This window comes from Malurus melanocephalus, unplaced genomic scaffold (assembly GCF_030028575.1).
Source record: "Malurus melanocephalus ecotype Western Australia unplaced genomic scaffold, MMel_1.1 scaffold_140, whole genome shotgun sequence".
Taxonomy (NCBI): Eukaryota; Metazoa; Chordata; class Aves; order Passeriformes; family Maluridae; genus Malurus; species Malurus melanocephalus.
The window spans coordinates 188,188-206,497 of NW_026623372.1; the positions used below are offsets into that span (position 1 = coordinate 188,188).

At 42.6% G+C, this 18,310-nt stretch overlaps 1 protein-coding gene across 1 annotated transcript in view; it reads left to right on the forward strand.

Moving 5' to 3' along the window:
* DPP6 (dipeptidyl peptidase like 6) overlaps positions 1-15,700 on the forward strand; it is a gene marked incomplete at its 5' end in the record, with an annotated part of 163,475 nt that extends 147,775 nt beyond the window's left edge. The window contains 10 exons of the mRNA XM_057371082.1: positions 2,444-2,491; positions 5,628-5,726; positions 7,977-8,046; positions 9,759-9,953; positions 10,911-10,965; positions 11,873-11,978; positions 12,800-12,858; positions 14,108-14,180; positions 14,280-14,353; positions 15,315-15,700. Of these exons, the coding sequence (XP_057227065.1) occupies positions 2,444-2,491; positions 5,628-5,726; positions 7,977-8,046; positions 9,759-9,953; positions 10,911-10,965; positions 11,873-11,978; positions 12,800-12,858; positions 14,108-14,180; positions 14,280-14,353; positions 15,315-15,461 (926 nt within the window). The remainder of the gene's footprint in view (positions 1-2,443; positions 2,492-5,627; positions 5,727-7,976; positions 8,047-9,758; positions 9,954-10,910; positions 10,966-11,872; positions 11,979-12,799; positions 12,859-14,107; positions 14,181-14,279; positions 14,354-15,314) is intronic.
* Between the last annotated feature and the right edge of the window lie 2,610 nt (positions 15,701-18,310).

Below are 18,310 nucleotides of genomic sequence, written 5' to 3' on the forward strand. Positions count from 1 at the left end.
AAAAAAAAAAAAAAAAAAGGAAAAATAAATTAGAAAATAAAATTATTATATGCATCGTATTTCTCTCTTTATCCCTTTCTTATTGTTGGCATTTCAGTGTTAATTAAAGTACTGCTCTGGCTCCAGTTGAAGTCATTTGGGAGGATTCCTTTTATTTTCAGTGATGATTTTATCATGCCCATGTTTATTAGGTTTGTTGCTTTTCCAGCAGTCTGGCTTCTGGGACTGCAGGGAAAAAGCAGGGCAGCTTTATAAATAAATATGGCCAGCATATCAATGTATATCAGTAGGAGAAAGGTAAATTCAGCTAAATCCTGGTGAGTAAACTTTTTTCCTTTGTGCATTATAATTCACCTTGCTACATTCTAAAAAAATGGTGCTGACAAAAGAATTGGATTGTCAGGGCAGAAGATTCTCAATTACAATGAAACCAAAGTCAGGCTGCCATATTATATGAGTTACATCATATTATTATGAGTCAACTTAATTATAAATAAAATCTTTTTCTGCCTTTTCTCTGTATAGGTAAGGTCTGGATGAAACACTCTTGACAGCCCGCAATGGGGTGTGGGTTCTTGGCAGTACAGGGGAAACCACTGACACAATTACAGTGCCTTAAAGATTTTCTTGCTCTCAATAACTTATTTCAGCTACCAAAGCAGCACAAATGGCTCACAGGAGCCTGCTTTTTCTGCCATTTGTGTGCACACTCTCGGTTACAGCATTTCAGTGGGATTTTCTCAGCCAGCCCTGCACAAATTGGTGATGAAAAAGGGATGATTCCACAGGWTTTACTTGTGGGTTGAAGGACTTCAGAAGGCATCTTAAAGGGGTTTGGGATGTCAGTGAATGTCAGTCTCTTAAAGCTGTCTCACTTTTGAGGCTTAAAGAATATTGGTGTTTTTGATGTTCAGCGTTCAGTTTTGGGCCCCTCACGATAAGAAAGACACTGAGGTGCAGGAACATGTCCAGGGAAGGGCAGCRGAGCTGGGGAAGAGGCTGGAGCACAAGTCTTTTGAGGAGCAGCTGAAGGAGCTGGGAGTGTTCAGCCTTGAGAAAAGGACACTCAGAGGGGACATTATCACTTTCTACAACACCTGGAARGAGGGTGCAGCCAGGTGGGGGTCAGTCTGTCCTTCCAAGGAACATAAGGAAAGAGGAAAAGGCCTCAAGCTTCACCAGAGGAGGTTTAGATTGGATATCAGGAAAAACTTCTTCTCCCAAAGGTTGGAACAGGCTGTCCAGGGCAGTGATGGAGCCACCACCCTGGAGGGATTTAAAAGACGTGTGGATGTGTCACTTGGGGACATGGTTTAGTGGTGTGCTTGGCAGTACTGGGTTAACGGTTGGGCTCAAAGATCTCAGAGGTGTTTTCCAGACTAAATGATTCCATGGGTCTGTGATTCCATGATCTTCCCATACTCAAAGCGTGGGACCCTCCTGGCCCTGCTGTTGGGATCTTTGCTGGGCACACAGATTTCCCCAGCTGCTCACACTTGCTGCTGTTGTACCATGCTACATCAAGGGGAAAGGGAAGTGAGAGAACCACTGTCTCTGAGAGGAGGAATTCCCCATTTCATCACTGCTACTTCCACCTTCCTGAGCAGYAGGGTCAGGCTCGGATGGGTGTAACACTTGGGTGGCTGCCCAGGGTCAGCCCACCTTCGCCCCATGTCCTGTCTCCAAGAGCAGTCAGCAGGTGACAACTGCAAAWCAGGGAGAAGGAAGCTGACAACCACAATATGAACTTGATCTCATGTGCCATCCCATTTTTCTATCAATCAGCTCCTTGATGACTTTCTGAAAAAGGAGATGAACCAGATCACTAAGGACAAAAACACTTTACAGCATCCTGTGCTAAAAGCTGTGGCATCCTGAACACTGCAGGATCCTGTGGCAGTGAATTGTGTGGTTCACTCATGTGCACTGCATAGTAATGATAATCCTCTTTGTGCAGCACTGATTTCAATACCCAAACATTGCATTTTAAGACAGAATATGTGGCCTTTTTCAGTGTGAGAGCCAAGCTGGTGTTTAATTCATTAAGAAAAAAATAATTTGCAAAACAGCAACATTTATCCATAGCATASAAAATGTAAATGCTTTGTGCTGTGATGTTTGGGCATCATTAGAATAATTTTAAAGGCAAGCGATTTAATTGTGTTTGTGCTAATTATAATGTTTACAAATTAGGGAAAGATGCATTTAGTGGTCTGTTGGGAAAGGGCTTTGAAACCTCACATGTCTTTGAGTCTACAGTACTGTCATTTAGTCATAAACTCTTTCTAATAYCAGGGTGATTTGCTTTTTAGATTACTCTTGCGTGAAAAGCGAGTCTCAAGAGCCTTCAGCTCCACGGAATTCAAAACCAGGTTCACGTGTGTGTGTGTCTGTGTGTGCTTTGATAGAAATTTAACCAAGTTCTTTTCTTYTCCTTTTCAAGGTCCCCGTGTCCCGATGGTGACTGTTCACAACACAACAGATGCACAGAGTAAGAATRGGCTTGAGCTTTGCAATTGTTCAGAGAAAAGAATCCAGGCAGGACTGGGATGTAGCTGCTCTTTGCTAAATTTGAACTACTGGGGAGCCAGACTCTGCATAAATGCAAGTTTTCTGCAAGGCAGAGGGACTTGCAGAGCTGTTGTGCTGCTGTTTGGGATAAAAACACAYGGGTTGGGGTATGATGTTTGTCATCCTCTTTCTCAAAAAAAAAATGCACAATTCAAATCCCCCTCTGTCCTTTTGTTACTTTTCCACTGATTTTAGTTTCAATCCCATATATGAGATAATAAGATAAGCTAAATGTAAGGAATATTTAGCTTAATCTGTGGTTTCAATAAAATCACTCTGRTATGAGTTATCAGAGATGAAGCAGAGGAGTGAGCCCCACAAGTGGTGCCTCTGCCTGGTTTCCTGATCTGCCCATGGAGATAGTAGCACTTATTGTTTGGTAAGGCTTTTTCATGCTAATGATTTGCATCTACATCAGTGMAAAGCTGGAATTATTCCAAAAATAGGTTTCTTCCCTCAAAATGTTTCTATACTCTCTATAGCCATTACCAGGCTGGCAATGCAGGGTCCAAAAAGCCACAGAATTTCTGGGGTTCCACTCTGGCRGAGTGTGGCACTGAGGCTCACATGAAACCAAGATTTATCTACTCCCATCATTTTGATGGGAAAACATCATCTTTCATTTTAATAGAGAATTTAGCCCAGCCTTAACTGCAGTTAGGGATATCAGGCACTGATGTGACCCAAATATTAAGCAACACCTCTATTCTATCTGCTTTGTACATGGTCAATCCCAGTTTCTCAAGTATCAGTTTCACTTACCTGGATTTACAGCAGCTCACTGCTCTTGTCTAAAAACAAAACAAACCAAACAAAAAACCCAACAAACCAAGAAAAAAAGGAGAGAGAGAGCAAAACAAGAAGTTTGGTTCTCAGACTGAAGGTTTTCTGTGAAATGCTGAGCTGCTTCATTTCCCACTGAAGATTGTAAGTGTCACAGGAAAGATTCTGCACAAGGGTCTGTCAGCTCTTCCTCCCATCCTGAGCTTGGCTCTGTCCTGCAGCTCCAAGGTCACTTTCTTTCTCCCCCGCTTCAAATACAAAACCTTAATTTTACCATGGACATGGAGATGTCTGACTGRCGATACCAACATGGGATAGCGCTCTCATGAGTGGTGTTACAGCCTCTGTATAATTTTATAAAATACTCTTAGCTGAATAAAATGACAGAAACTATGAAACAGAAACAACAAATGAATAGCTTTAAAAAGTAAAATGAAACACACCAGGACTAGTTTTGCTTTGACAGATGCATATGGGTGGCATCTACTAYGCAGAGAACTCAATCTACTCATGTGCAGAACACATCCTTTACTGAAATTCATGATCTTCTGCATATAATTACCATTTCCCCAGTTCATTCCCCCTCATTCTTCTGCTTTTGAATAAAGGGCAACTGACAGTTGCATGTTACTGAATTTACTTATTTAATATGAGCCCATTACTCTCTAAAAGGGAGTTTGCCTCTGTATGCTGCAATAATCTGATAATAGTGAGTTGCACTGAATATTAGAGCGTGCTTACATTTAATTAAGCAATGACCATTTGTACTCAGCAGACTCAAGCTCCCTGTGGTCCCACAGCAAAAAGGAAAGTCCTYTAGGAGATATGCCAATCTTTTTTATTTCCTTCACAGTCTTCCTGGCTTTCTGTGAATGCAATTATATGAACAAATAAAATGGTTTGACTAAATTCCCCTTCGTGGCAAGCCCCTTTCTGCTGATAAAGCTACTTGTGTGTGCCATAATTAAATGAGAATCTTAATATTTAACTAAACSTAATAGGCTGTTGCTTTGGCACTTTTGTGGGGGCTGTGGTTTTGATAAAGAGCCAGGCTTTGCAGGAGCGGGGTGAACAGGCACTGAACCAATACACTGCTGCTGAAAGATCTCTGAAATGTATCAGCTGGGAAGGGCAAGTTTTTGTCATGTCCAGCAGAGATGGGCAGTGAGAGCAGGATAATCAGGTACCAGAAGTGTTATTTGAGGAGCTGGGATCACGTATCTATTTATCAGTGTGTCTCAAAAGGGAGTTACAGTCAGTGAAACATCATGTGGTGTGAAATCTCACACCCTCTTTGGGTTCACAGGGCACAGATATTGCCCTGGATTCCYCTTGTTCATGGAACAGAGCTGATGCCCTGGATCCCCCTGATTCACAGGTCATTGATAATCCCCTGGATCTCCCTGGTTCACACCCAGACTGCTGCCAGGGGCATGAGCATCACAACAGACTCCCCAGAGCAGGATTCACTCATCCCAGCCCTTGGATCCCTCCTCCCTGGGGCTCAGGAGCTTTGCCATCCCATGGAGACATTTCCCACCATGTCACACAGCCTGATGGGGCTCCTGAAGATGGGCCCTTTCCCCASCAGCTGGGAAGGGCTTGCTCTTTCTGGTGGCTGATTTTTCTGCAAGAGGCTCAGCAGGTAGAGCTCATGGCCAGGATGGAGGGATAAAGGTTAAATCCCAGGAAGGAAGAAGGAATCCTTTGTTGCAGATCGAGTCCTTGGTTTAGACAGAAAAGTAAAATGAAAACGTTTTGGGACACTCCAAAAGTCAAGACTGCTCCAAAACCTGACATTGTGGGTTTGTATGAGCTCTGTGCACTCTCCTCTCCTCATGGCTTTCATTCCCATGGATTTTATCTTGCACAGCAGCACAACCTTGGCCTGAAGCCCTCCAAAGTCTCCTCCCCTTCCTGTTTATTATGTATAAATTGGACTCAGATTTAAGGGACCCCTTCATTTGAGATCTGGCTTTGCAGGGTGGGTGRATGTCTGACTGGGACCCAGAGCAGTGTCCCAGCACAGCAGATCCCATTCCCACCTCAGCAAACCAACTGAATGTCACTGCTTTCAGGGACACAGCTTTTTGCCMGTGCAGGACTTGGAAGGGGTTTCAAAGACTTAACTGAATTAGACACCTGTGAGGACTGAAAGGAAATCCATTTGTAAGGAACCTGGTGTTATATGTATCAAGGTGGCTGTAAAATGTCAAAATGCATTTTCACAAACTGTGCCAAAAGTTTTTGTCATCTTGTCCTTCTCCTTTCAGAAATTTTTGAGCTGGAGGTAAATGAAAATGTGCAGCTGGCTGTAAATGACAGGCAAATGCCTAAGGTAGAATACACGGAAATCAAGATAGATGATTACAGTAAGTAGCACCTTTCTTCTCACTTATTTTCCTCTTTCACTGCTGTAGCTGTGAAATGATACACTCATCTTGGGTAGACTGGCAGGAGGAAAAATGACTTTGACTCTCAATAAACTCACACAGTTTGCAAAGCATTCTCCTAGAATGTGCTACATAAGGAGGTCGTTACAGAAGCAGAATTTGATGAGAATTCAGCTGAAGAAAGGCAAAATGAAAGGGTTGGGGTTTTTTTCCTCTTAAAACTTTCTCCGTGGAGGAAAACACCACTCTGGGAAATGACATGGTGGAGTGTCCCCATTGTTGGAGGCATTTGCCCTGTGTGTGTGTGTGTCACATGAAATGGGTTTGGAGTGGGATAATGTGTGTGCTCGCTGGCTGCAGCTGTGGCTGCCTTTGAGTGCACAACCTGAGCTGCAGTGAATGGAGAGGACTCTCCAACGACTGCCCGTTGGGGTAATAAGGATTCTTTGAGAAAGCCACATTATTGGAAGGTCTGGAGAAAAAAAACAAAAAAAAAAACCTCACAGCTTTGTGAGAAAAGACAAAGGAGATTTCACCTGGAGTAAAGGAAGCAGACATTTGGAGCAGTTTGCACCTGCAGCTGGTATGTTATTTCTACCCCTGGTGTAATCATTCCCCACAGATAAATACATTTTTTAATATATATATATATGCCAGAGAGAGAGAAAAGCCTGGTGGTACACAGCCAAAGTGTAAGCCTGTCTCCATAATTGCACCTGAAACAACCTAAAAAGCATCTCCTCTGGCTGTGAGCAGATAACTTACCAATATATGGAAAATCCACACACTCAGAGATGCACTATGGCTCCAAATAAACCCCAAAGACCGGGGGTTCAAATGTGGCCCATAATGTTTCCCGTGCCAGGAAGGAGCGAATCTCTCAGGCCAGAGGCAGTGGCGAGAAGGCAGCGAGTGTGCTGGGGGCACTGATTTCAACCTTTTCCAGATGGTGTAAAATGTGAAGCAAAGACTGAGAGATGGTTGCCATTTGAAAAGGATAACAATGGCCCTAAAATGTTCTGTTTGCCGCACAGGCAGAAGGAACATAAACCAGTGCATAAAATTACAGGAGCAGACGTGCACTTCCAGGTTTTATGGACAGGAAAGGACGGGTAAAGAGCCCATCTTTCCCCCCATGAGCCAGCTCATGTGAGACTGGCAGTTTGTTAGGGATAACTCAGCTTGATACTGAATTTCTTAACTGCAGGAYCATTGCAATTCTGCTCATTTAACCAAAAATAAACTTGTATGTAATAAACACAAACRTGTGGCCGTTCTGCTGTGCCCTGCTTTTGGGCTGAGCAGCCTTGGGAGCAGTGCACGTAGCACTCAGTAATATTTAAAGTSAAGTGATGGCTTTTTTGGCTGTCCCTGGGCCATTGATCCAATTTGCAGCCATTAGCATTCAGATGGAATAACTAATTAGGCAGAGTGTCAGGACACGATTGCAAAGCAAACCGCTTAAACCGTGCTGCTAATCTGTGTGTTAATCTGCTGAAAATGCTCCTAATACTGATTTAATTGCTGGGCCTTTGCTAATCTAGATTGTAGTTAACATTTTAAAAATGAGCCTGCTGTCGTTGATGCAGAGTGTTTGTATGGAGGCAGTTTTGGTTACTGACACAAAGCCATAGAAATTATATTTTGTTAGAAGAAGCTTTGGTGATCACATCCATTTTTAAATTGGTTCTGCACCAGTATAACACCTTCAGCACCTTCACCTCCTGTTTGCAGCAAAATTTAGCCTTATGGAAACTGGGATTAAAATGCTTGTTTCTCCCTCTGTCTTCACACAATTATAGCAAAATAATTCCATTTCTCTGCCCCAGACACCATACTTAATTGGGTTTTAAATTACCATTTTCATTGCCAATTTTCCTCCTTCTCTGCTGCCCTGAAATATTGATTTTTGTCTGCGTCACTCATCCAGCTGCCAAAAAAGGAAAATTATAGCTATTGACAGATGTTAATTGAACGCTGTAAAAGTGATGCATGAATGAGCAGCTCGCACTGTACTCCCCATTTACATTTCTTGTCACCTCGGCTATCACAATAYGGGTCCTTTCTTTGACAACATCTGTGTTCCTAAGGTGTTGTTTGCCACTGCCACTGATGAAATGCCACTTTGCTCCTACTCATCTGTGGCCAAAACACCAGAAAAATCTATTAGAATCATGTCAGCATTCCCACATCAAAGACATGTTATTATTTGTTCTTTTTTTTGCTCAGGATTGCCAATGCAGATCTTAAAGCCAGCGACCTTTTCGGACACGGCGCACTACCCCTTGCTTTTGGTTGTGTAAGTTCCCTCTCGTCTTTTCTTTCTGTCCACATTTTCAGGGCAGCCTGGAAACCTTGGTCATGATGAAAAACTTTTAAGATAAGTTTTGTACGAGGAATGCCAGAGTCCAGCACSTTGGTCCCTACCCCATGTCAATTCACAGCTGGGAGAGGCCAGGTTCTTCTTTCCCATGTTTGAGCYGAGGTTTTCTGCTCCCAGGAGGGCACCCTGCTGAAATCCTGCAGAATAAATTGTGGATTTTGTGAAGGTGTTCCAATAATTTGTGGGGCAGGAACAGGGGGAGCAGGATTACAAGATGTATCTTGCCTTTCTGTCCCAGTCCTTAGGGCATCCACCTTGCATTTAACAGGAAATTTTAGGGTGGAATTCAGTCAGCCTTACCAGAGCTCAAATTTTAGGTGCCCTCATGCAGAAATCATTCCCTTCTAAGTGCTGGTGTTCCCTGAAGTGCCAGTAAAGAGAGAGATGGCAACCTTTGAAGATCTCCACAAAGTTAGCATTTATATTAGATAGGTAGGCTTTCCTGCTGGCGGCCAGAGCAGATGGGTATTTCTTTATGCAACATTTACTAACAATAATACACATTACTGAGACTTTTTTTGGTGATTTGGAAAAAAACTGCGGGAGGGAATTCGCTGACCTTGGAAGAACCTGTTTGGCCGTGGCTGCATCCCAATGCATCGTTTGCTGCCTGCCAGGGAACACCCCACAAGAGAGAAGCCTCAGTGCCTGCTGAATGCCTGCACAGCACCCTGCACAGCGCTCCATGAAGGACAAATCCCCTGCAGTAATCGTGTCATTACATCACGAAATTACTGCGGAGGAAATGTTCCTCATTATCCGAGTGCTGGGGGAAGATTGGTTCTCATCAAGAGCACGGCTCTTGATTAGGCTGCCTCTGGAGCTACATGGGCCGGGGTCTCACTCGGATAAATGCAAATGTCTGGAGTCAGGTGCAYGCTAAAATCCTGCAGTGAAGTGCCTGATGTCCCTGAGAATCCCAAAAATTACAAAAAGGGATAAAAATGCCCGTAGGTCTGCAGTAATCCCAGTCCTAAATAACTGCTTGAAGTCTTCATCATCATGCCTTGTTTTTTCCAAGCTGCCTGGTTGAAACAGGGTTTGTATTTCTCAAGGCAGCTCCCCTGTACAGGATTAGGATCATAAGCAAAAGGGTGAAGAGGGGGTCTTGCCCACCCCTTCCACTCTCCCACCAATTCTGGGCCAAACTGGGCATTATTAAGGCATTTTTTATAACTTTAGAAGAGTTCTTTCCCTCTGTTCTTGTGAGAAGCAGTGATAGRGCCACTTCAGTAGAAACAAATAAAGAGCTTTGTGGAATGTAGAAAATAGAAGTACATTAGAGCAGGTATAAAAAARGGAAAACTCAGCTGATCACTGTGTCCCTGCCCCCATTACACCATGGGAGGAGCCCTGCCTGATTAGGGATGTGCTTCTGGTGTGGCTCAAAGCTCAGCTTAGAGGCTGCTGTGCATAAAGGGGGGCAGGAACCAACCTGCAGCTTCCACCCAGCCCCAAAACCCATCCCACACAATCAGCCTCCTGCATGCCATCCTTGCAGGGACCGGAGTCCCCTTCCAGAAATCTGTCCTGCCCTACCCTGCACGGTGGGGCTGTGGATCCCCATCCCACTGCAATCCCACAGCTCTGGCCCCATTGCCTTTGCCTGAAACCCCTCTCTGTTTCAGAGATGGGACACCRGGCAGCCAGATTGTCACAGAGAGGTTTGAGGTGACATGGGACAGAGTCATGGTCAGCTCCCACAACGCCATCGTGCTCAAGTTCGACGGCCGTGGCAGCGGCTTCCAGGGCGCCAAATTACTGCACGAGGTCAAGAGGAGGCTGGGCCTTTTGGAGGAGAAGGATCAGCTGGAAGCTGTCCGGTAAATGGCRTTGGCATTGAGAAAATTAATTAATTCTTTTCATTAACCCAAGTTAGACCTGGTTATTTTAGCAGTGTGTAGGGTAGAGCAAGGAGATGGGAGGGAGGGACRATGTGGTTGTACAAAATTGTGATTGTGTGTGAGAGGGAGCTCATGTCAGAGAGAGAAAAACAAGATTTAAACAGAGCTAAATTAGAGCACACTTATCTGTATCACGTGTTCAAAGCCCTTTTATTTTTAGCTCTGTACAGTCACACAGCTACAAACAAGTAAGCTTGAATATCTGTTCCTACATTAATCTTTTGCTTGCCTGGTAGTTGGAAAAAAATCCATCTTTAAATCCTTAAACTTTATTTAACCAGAATAACCAGGGCAAAACCCTATATGTCAAGTCCTRTCATATTGTTAGATTTATTCTGCACATAATCACGTTAAAACCACTATCACAGTATGGCAATAGCCTTGCAATAGCTTATTATGACTTCCAGAGGTAGTGCAGGTTATTTGTTGCCATTGCTTGGTCAAATCCAACACATGAGGCTGCAAGATTAAATCAGACAGATTCATGTGAAAGCAGCTTGGACYGGCGTGATTTAGATTGTCTACGTCAAGGGGAAAGGGCTTTAAACTGAAAAAGGGCAGGTTTAGAGTAGATATTCAGAATAAATTCTCAACTGTGTGGGTGTAACACCCTGGCACAGATTGCTGTGGCTGCCCCATCCCTGGAAGYGTTCAAGGCAAGGCTGGATRGGGCTTTGAGAAGCCTGGGATAGTGAAAGGTGCTCTTGGCAGAAAGGTTGGAACTGGATGATYTTTAAGGTTCCTTTCAACCCAAACCATTCTAAGATTTTTTTTTTCTGGGGCCAGTTTAATTTAAAGCTGATTAAAATCACACTGGTTTTCCTATAGAAGGGAAAAATGTTTTTAACCCATTGTTTCTCCCATCTCATGTTCTAGGACAATGCTGCAGGAGCATTTCATTGACAAAACGAGAGTTGGTGTGTTTGGGAAGGTAATGTTTTCCCACAGTTCCTTTGTGCTGTTCCAGTTGGCCGATATGGCTAAACAGCTGAGCTAAATCCTGATTTATTGAATATATCAGAGATGACTTTTTTATTATTATTTATTTTTTGAGATAGACTGTGTCTTGCTTGGAGATGCTAAAGGTGGAAGCTTTCATTTCACCAATGTATCATTTCATCAATGAATTAATGTTATCAATGACTTTTTAAAAATTAAGTTCCAAGTTCAAAAAGTGACTGTTGCTCAGAAAAACATTGTCAGATAATTARGTTTTGGGGGTTTTTCCCCCGTGCAAACTTCCATTTCCTTCTCACCTTGTCTCTTAAAGTTTATGGGAATGTGGGTACATCTAACTCACGTGTGCAAAGACGATGTGAATTTCTGAGGCTTGTTTGCACTGCTGTGTGTGCCTGGCTGGGAAACAGCAACTGTGAAGTACACACAGTTTGAGATGAGACCAYGACTGTGAGCAGGGATTGTTTATTGTGGGAGACACAGGCTTGGAGTGGGCGAAGGGAGCTGCACGTAGAGCAGCAGCTCTGCGGGGAATCGCTAACGGGCTGACAGCAGGCACTGAAACTGCGATGCTCATTTTGAATAGCAAAGACTGGGGTAATATTTTGGAAAGGTAACATAGCTGGTTACAGCTATAGYCAGGAARTGGGGTGGCAAAGGCCARCTCYTGGGCACACAACTCCTCCTGCCTTTGGGAGAGTGACAGCCACATCTGCCRGTGTGGCCAGGGARATGTTCCTTTTTTCGGGTTTTTCCRGGTGGGGTGTTGAAGGGTCTGTAATGACAAAGCATCTAATAGAAGATCTCAGCTGCCCTGTTTCTGAACCCAAAAGCAGCAGTGCCTCCCAGCAGGACCACTGACAGCCCCATTTCTGTTCCAGGATTATGGTGGCTACCTGAGCACTTACATGCTTCCAGCCGGTGAAGAGGAGCAGGTGTTTGCCTGTGGAGCTGCTCTTTCCCCAGTGTCAGACTTCAAACTATATGGTAAATCCCATCCCTGAGCCCACAGATCTGCTGCTGACCACAAATTATGTTTCTTCCCTCTCCTTTCCCAGTTGCCATCTTTCTTTCCCAAGATCCTCCCTGGTTTATATTTCATGTCTTCTTAGGACTAGCCATAAACCCTTTTTCCCCACTCATGCAATTTTGCCAGCACCAGTGGGACCCAGCCATGGTGGTCGGAGTAATCAAATAACTTTAATTACTCCTTTTAAATAAAGGAAAATTGTCTTTAAACCCCTCCAGCCTTTGCCACCCACCAGCCCCACTGCCTGGAACATGTTTCCTTCTTGCCTGAACCACCCATCCATGCACGCTGTGGTCCAGTCTGCCTGGCCCATCTTGGCTGTGACCACAGACACTGCACATGCTGGCCCTTTCTCTCAGGAACAGCAATTCCCTTTGCACTTAGTGCCAGGGAAAATCAGGGAGGTCAGTGGTGTTCAGCCAGCCTTCAGGAGCTGGTACAGTTACCCCTGGGACCAGCAGGAACTCGCTGCTGATGGAGAAGGCCCCATGTGAAAGGAGAAAGGGGCACAATGATAGTGTGCTTCTATCTCAGTGGCATTAACAAAGGAAAAAAATGGCTTTTCTGTGATTTATTTAGAGACCAGAAGTACATGGTGACAATGACAGACTGTGGTGTCACACATATCCTTAGTGCATTTTCAAAAAGTTTTAGAAAYGCATGCTCTATAATTTAGCAAATTTAGAAAATAAGGCAGTTTTTAGCATTTGCAGTATTTGACTCAGAAGCACCAGTGTATTCATGATTGAAAGTCATATTTTTATTTTTTGTCTTCAAGCTTCAGCCTTTTCTGAAAGATACTTGGGCTTGCACGGGATTGATAACAGAGCATACGAGGTAACTGCATGGACACTGCATTTCCCTGATAAAATGTGAACCCAGTCTTAACTCTCCCTCCATACATTCTCCTTTGGGGAGGAAGCAAGGATACACAAAAGGGACTAACTAGGAAAGCTCTGAAGGTGTCCTTCAGCCTGCTTACAGCTTCTCTTGTCTTAATAGTAATCATGGATAAAGTTTTTATTGATTAGCCCTCGTGTCTGCCTCTCCAAATTGGGTAAATACATTTATGCCCAGATTGAAAGGGCTGAGTGACTCAGATGTGCCYGAGAGGACACGGTGTCATGACCTCCTTGGAAGTTCCTGCCAATGGTCTTGCCACTTCGATTGTCTCTGAGATAAACAAACTCAAGTGAAGCTCAGCTTGACTTTCTCAAACTTTGTGATGTTTCAGATAGGCAGAACTCTGATGTTTCTGATAGCCAGAACTGAGCAGGACACGGGAAAGGAGACACAGCCCCAGTCAAAGATGTTGTTTAATACGTGTGATGGGGTTAGCTGGATGCTGTGCTGCAATTAATTACCTGCAGGCAAAACCTTACAAAGAATAGTCACACAAACATAAATTGTTACAGAGAAATCCTTGTTCAGCTTCTGAGCGTTCTGTCTCCTGCCAGAAGACGTGAAGGCARCAAAGGTCTGACACCTCTCTGTTCTCACACAGAAAGCAGGAGTCACCCTGTGTCCTCACAAGGGAAGGTTGATCCTGGCTACTAGAGTTCATKGTCTCTCAAATTCTACACTCATAATCTCTATGTTAGTGCAAACTCTTTTTGTGCTTTTGGGAATTGTTTGTATTTCTTTTCCCCTGACAGCCGGGGGCAAAGGCATTCTTAGCAGTGGACACTTGAATTTCGAATCAGATCCTCCCCCAGGCTGCCTAAACTCTATTGAGAATGGCTTTCCAGCCACACCAAAGTCACTCCAGATCCATGAAGAGTTCTTAGGCACAGGCACYCATCAGTGTTTTTTATTCACTGGAAATTCACTTTGATGTCTCCATGATCTGCAGTTCAGGCTTTTAATGAGCRTTGTCAGAACAGATGAGGGTCTCTGACATCTTCCTGCTGCTGACACTGAGGGTGGGGGTCAATTTTACATCTAGATTTATATGAGGAGCCTGGAGAATATGCTGGGTTGGTGTCTGCTTGTTATCCTTGTGATAAAGTATTAAATGGAATTAAGTGCTTCTATTRCTAATTTCTAGCACGTTTTTTTAACCTTATTGCAACCTTTACCTTCACAGATCAGCAAATTATCACACAGAGTCTCATTACTAAAGGAACAGAAATTTTTGATCATTCATGCTACTGCTGATGGTAAGTTAGCCCATCATTTGAGCTCATTATATGTTTGTGATAGCTTTGATTTTTGTTAATTAAATTTGCCTCTTTAATGATTACAATCTGTTTTTACAGAAAAAATCCATTTTCAGCATACTACGGACCTTATCACACACCTAATTAGGGAAAAGGCTAATTACAGCTTGCAGGTACAGTATATGTTTCTATTTTTTTTTTCTTATTTGAACAGTTTTTCCTCAGTTTGAACTCGAAGTGCTATTTTGAAGCAAGGTTTGAAAAACCACTTGCAAACTCAGCCTGGCAGTAGAAGTAGCACCAGAATGCAACATGCTCCTATCAGTCCCATGTGATATCACTATTTTGGCCTGGACAGTTGTAGAACAAAGATTAAATTACAGTAAATTAGATTGTGAGAGATATATCTCTAAGGAATTGATGCCTGTTGACTTTCTTTGGGAACAGAGCAAATGCAGGATGAATTCCGGGTGAAATGGGGTTCTAAATTGTATCAACCAGGAAAGTTAAGAAGATTAATGTCACTTAAATCTGACATCCCACTGTGAATGGCATGCTCTGGTCTAGAAAGCCCCACTTTCCACCAAATTATATCTGTATTTTGTTGAATGGCCCATGTCCAAGCTGTTAAAGCTTTCAAAATGAACCCATGCTTTCAACAGATACAGGAGTTACCTGTTCCAGTTAAATGAAAATTTGGGTTTTAACATTTAATTTCTAACTTCCCAATGTCTTTTCCCATTTAATTATTTCTCTAGCAAGATTTATTAATTTTTTCTACTTAATGATATTTTTGCTTGAAAGCCCTCATATTAGTCGGTATAACCTACTAACATTTCTCTCCAAAACTGCAATTTTTTTACTTTTCGTAAGGGAAGTGTGGGCTGKTTCTTCTTAGACTGAACCTGTTCAGAAAGGAATTAAATGGAAAATGCTCCCAAATAAAAAGTTTCTTGTGAAGGAAGATGCAAGTCTGCTCTCAGAGCACTGTAGTGCCCAAATTGCCCTGGGCCTCACGTGCATCCRTGATGCTGGGGAGATGCAGTGGGTTTGCAGGTCAAGCTGCAGGTGTGGGTGGTCAGCCCTGAGACTTTAAGCTCTAAAAGGTGTGTATTTGCCTGTTTTTTTTTTCAGATTTATCCTGATCAAAGCCATTACTTCAGCAACACAGCAATGGAGCAGCACTTGTACAACTCCATKGTCAACTTCTTTGTGGAGTGTTTCCAAGTTCAGGACAAACTGCCACTAGCCCCACTGAAAGAGGAGGAGGACGATGATTAACCCTTCTTGTCCGTGCTAAGCACAAGGCAGATCTCTCTGACAATATGCAACTGGATCGTTTTCCTGAAGAAAGAGATGTTGTTAGCATGTATTTAAAAAAAAAAAAAAAAAAAAAGAAAAACTGAAAGCAGCTCCTCTGCTTTACTTGACAGCAACTCCTTCCTAAATGGAAGAACATTAAGCATGGTGAACTCAGCAGAAACTGCTGTCTGAAATAAATCCATCACAACCAACATTTTTTTTTTGGTTGTTTTTCTTTTTTTCCCTTTTTTTTGGTGTTTTTGTTTTGTTTTGTTTTGTTAGTTTTTTGTTTTTTGTTTGCCACAAAATGACTTCTAGAGCGAAAGTGGTGAGACACTGAACTTGAAGGAGCACCCCAAGAACCCACTTTGAGGACTGGAAGATTTAATGTCTCTTTGCATTCCAGCAGTCGAGCAGTAGCAGTGAAATCCATCATCCGCATTGAGGTTACCATAGTTTGCATCACACCGTGTCAGAAAATAACAAAGTMTAACTTAATACATGGAGAAGATTATAGCACAATTATTTTAAAGGATACAGATTCATGCACTCTTGCCTGCTCTTTCCCATCTCCAGGAGGTTTTTCATTTCTACAGGATACACAAATCCAATTGTGCRAAACATCGCTATAGTTACACTGATCTCTACCTTCCTGTAATTACTTTGTTAATTCTGTATGGCTTTTRCTTCTGTTGTTCCTTGGGTCTGATGCTTATCTTATTAGCTTCTCAGCTTGTTCTGGATGGGCAAAAACCCATAAAACRAATTAACCAACTCACTTTAGACCTCAGGGGTCTAATGAGGCAATGGGACTTGAGCTACCCAGATATTAAAAAAATCTRTTAGAATAAAGCAAAGAAAAACTCCCTCTTGAGTTCCCAAAATAGCTGTTGCCATCAAGATTGAGTATTTTCTTTGGCAGCCTTGAAAAATATGCACATAAATAAGCTAAATCAGTTTATATTGAGGTGTTTTTTATTGCGAATGTAGAAAAAAAAGCAACAGTCATGATTCTTCTCTCTATTTTAGTGTTGGAACAAATGGTTGGCAACCTGTTGGGGGAACAGGAATTTGTATCAGAGTCCTCACAGGTCAGCTTATAAAGCCATTTAAACAGAGGCAATGTGCAGAGATTCATTGCACATGCTGTCTGTGGCTTGGCTTTATTCTAGGTCGATTATTAACATATTCCAAACACATTTAATTATCTCTTCTGCTCACTCTARTTTTGACAAACATAAAAGAAAAGACAAAAAGGAGGATTTTTTTTTTGTTTGYTTTAAAAGGTCTAACTGTTCGTTCTAGCAGTGGAAACAACTTTTAAAACTTCTGGTGAAAACACTCAGCTCTCAGAAAGAAATCCAACCTCCATCCACATCCACGTAGCGCATCATAAGGATTTTGACAGTGTCGCTCCTTGTAAGATACTCTGACCAAATGTACAGCCAGTATTAATACTGTATATTTCATTTTGTTGTATATAAAGGAATGTAAGTCARCTCTTTGTCAGATCCCAATCCAATATTAGTCTTGTGTTCGGCATGCATGCGGTAACACTTCTTTGCTGATCAGGACTCCTTAGAAGTACTAGCTTGGAAATAGAACAATTAATGTCATTTCTTTTCTCATTTTAACAGCTTGAATGTCAACGCCGGTTTCTACTTTTTACATAGTACTGTGGGTAAACTCACATCCTGACAGCAATGATGATGTTTCCATTGTGTTCTTTAGTGTGTCTTTTTTCTTACCTTTATTTTAAGCTTTGAATGTTGGTTGTACTTTGACCATCATGGAAAATATATTGMTAAACCACAGGAATTACCTAGTTTGGTTCGGATTATCTCCTTTAATTTACAGTGCATCGACATTGTGTGAACAAGAACTACGGTGTAAATCTGCTTTACCTGGCAAAATGCCAAATAGACGATGAGAATGCTGCGTGTCCAGATTTTGCTACGCTGAACAGGCTCGAAAGCCTAAAAACAAACTTGAACTGAGAAATGTAAAAATCTGCTCTGTCCACAATCTTTTGTAGAAAGAACTTTAGGATGTGGCATGGTAGTGTTTGTTCATTCATGGAATAAARCATTATTTTACCACCCTGGTTGCTACTGCTGTTATTTTGTGTTGAGTTATTAAATAAGCATCAAATTGCTGAAAGAGCTGTTTCTGGCTGAATTGAGCCCAAAGTGGCAGCTGCTGACTTGCTGCACCTCGTCAGTGCCAGGGTGTTGTCCCATCAACTGTCACCCACTTGATCAGTTTTAAAGGAAGAGAAACTTCGTATTTCAAAGCAAAATCAAGAAATTATTGAGGATACTTTCCCTAATCTTTATTTCCAGCAGATCAGGAAGAAAGAAGCTGGAGCACTGGGATGGGGAAGGGCAGATTGCATCAGTGCAAAATAGCTTTGCTGTTATTTTGCTTAATTACCTAAATGCAACGAGTATTTTTTTTATTGTCCAAACAAATCAAGCTTGTACTCCCAGCTAACTGGCAGATCTGGATGCCATAATGTTCAACTGCAGCATCCCAAAGAGGAAGGGAAGTGATGAGCAGGGCCCTGCTAATTCAGAAGGAAACCACAGAGGGAAAAATGAGGCGTTGCTGGTTGCTAATTAACAAAGGCAGGCAGCCAGCCATGTTTGTAATTGTCTGTGGGTTCAGGCACAGAGCTTAAAAAYCCATCCAAGCTCTGCTTATGAGCCCAAGCCAAACAAATGCTGCATCTCTGAAGGGTGGGAAGGAAAAGATTGGGTGAACGGGAAAGGGTATGCGGGCTGTTCTTATGGGATGTTCCTGTGGGGTGTTCCCATGGGAAGCCCAGT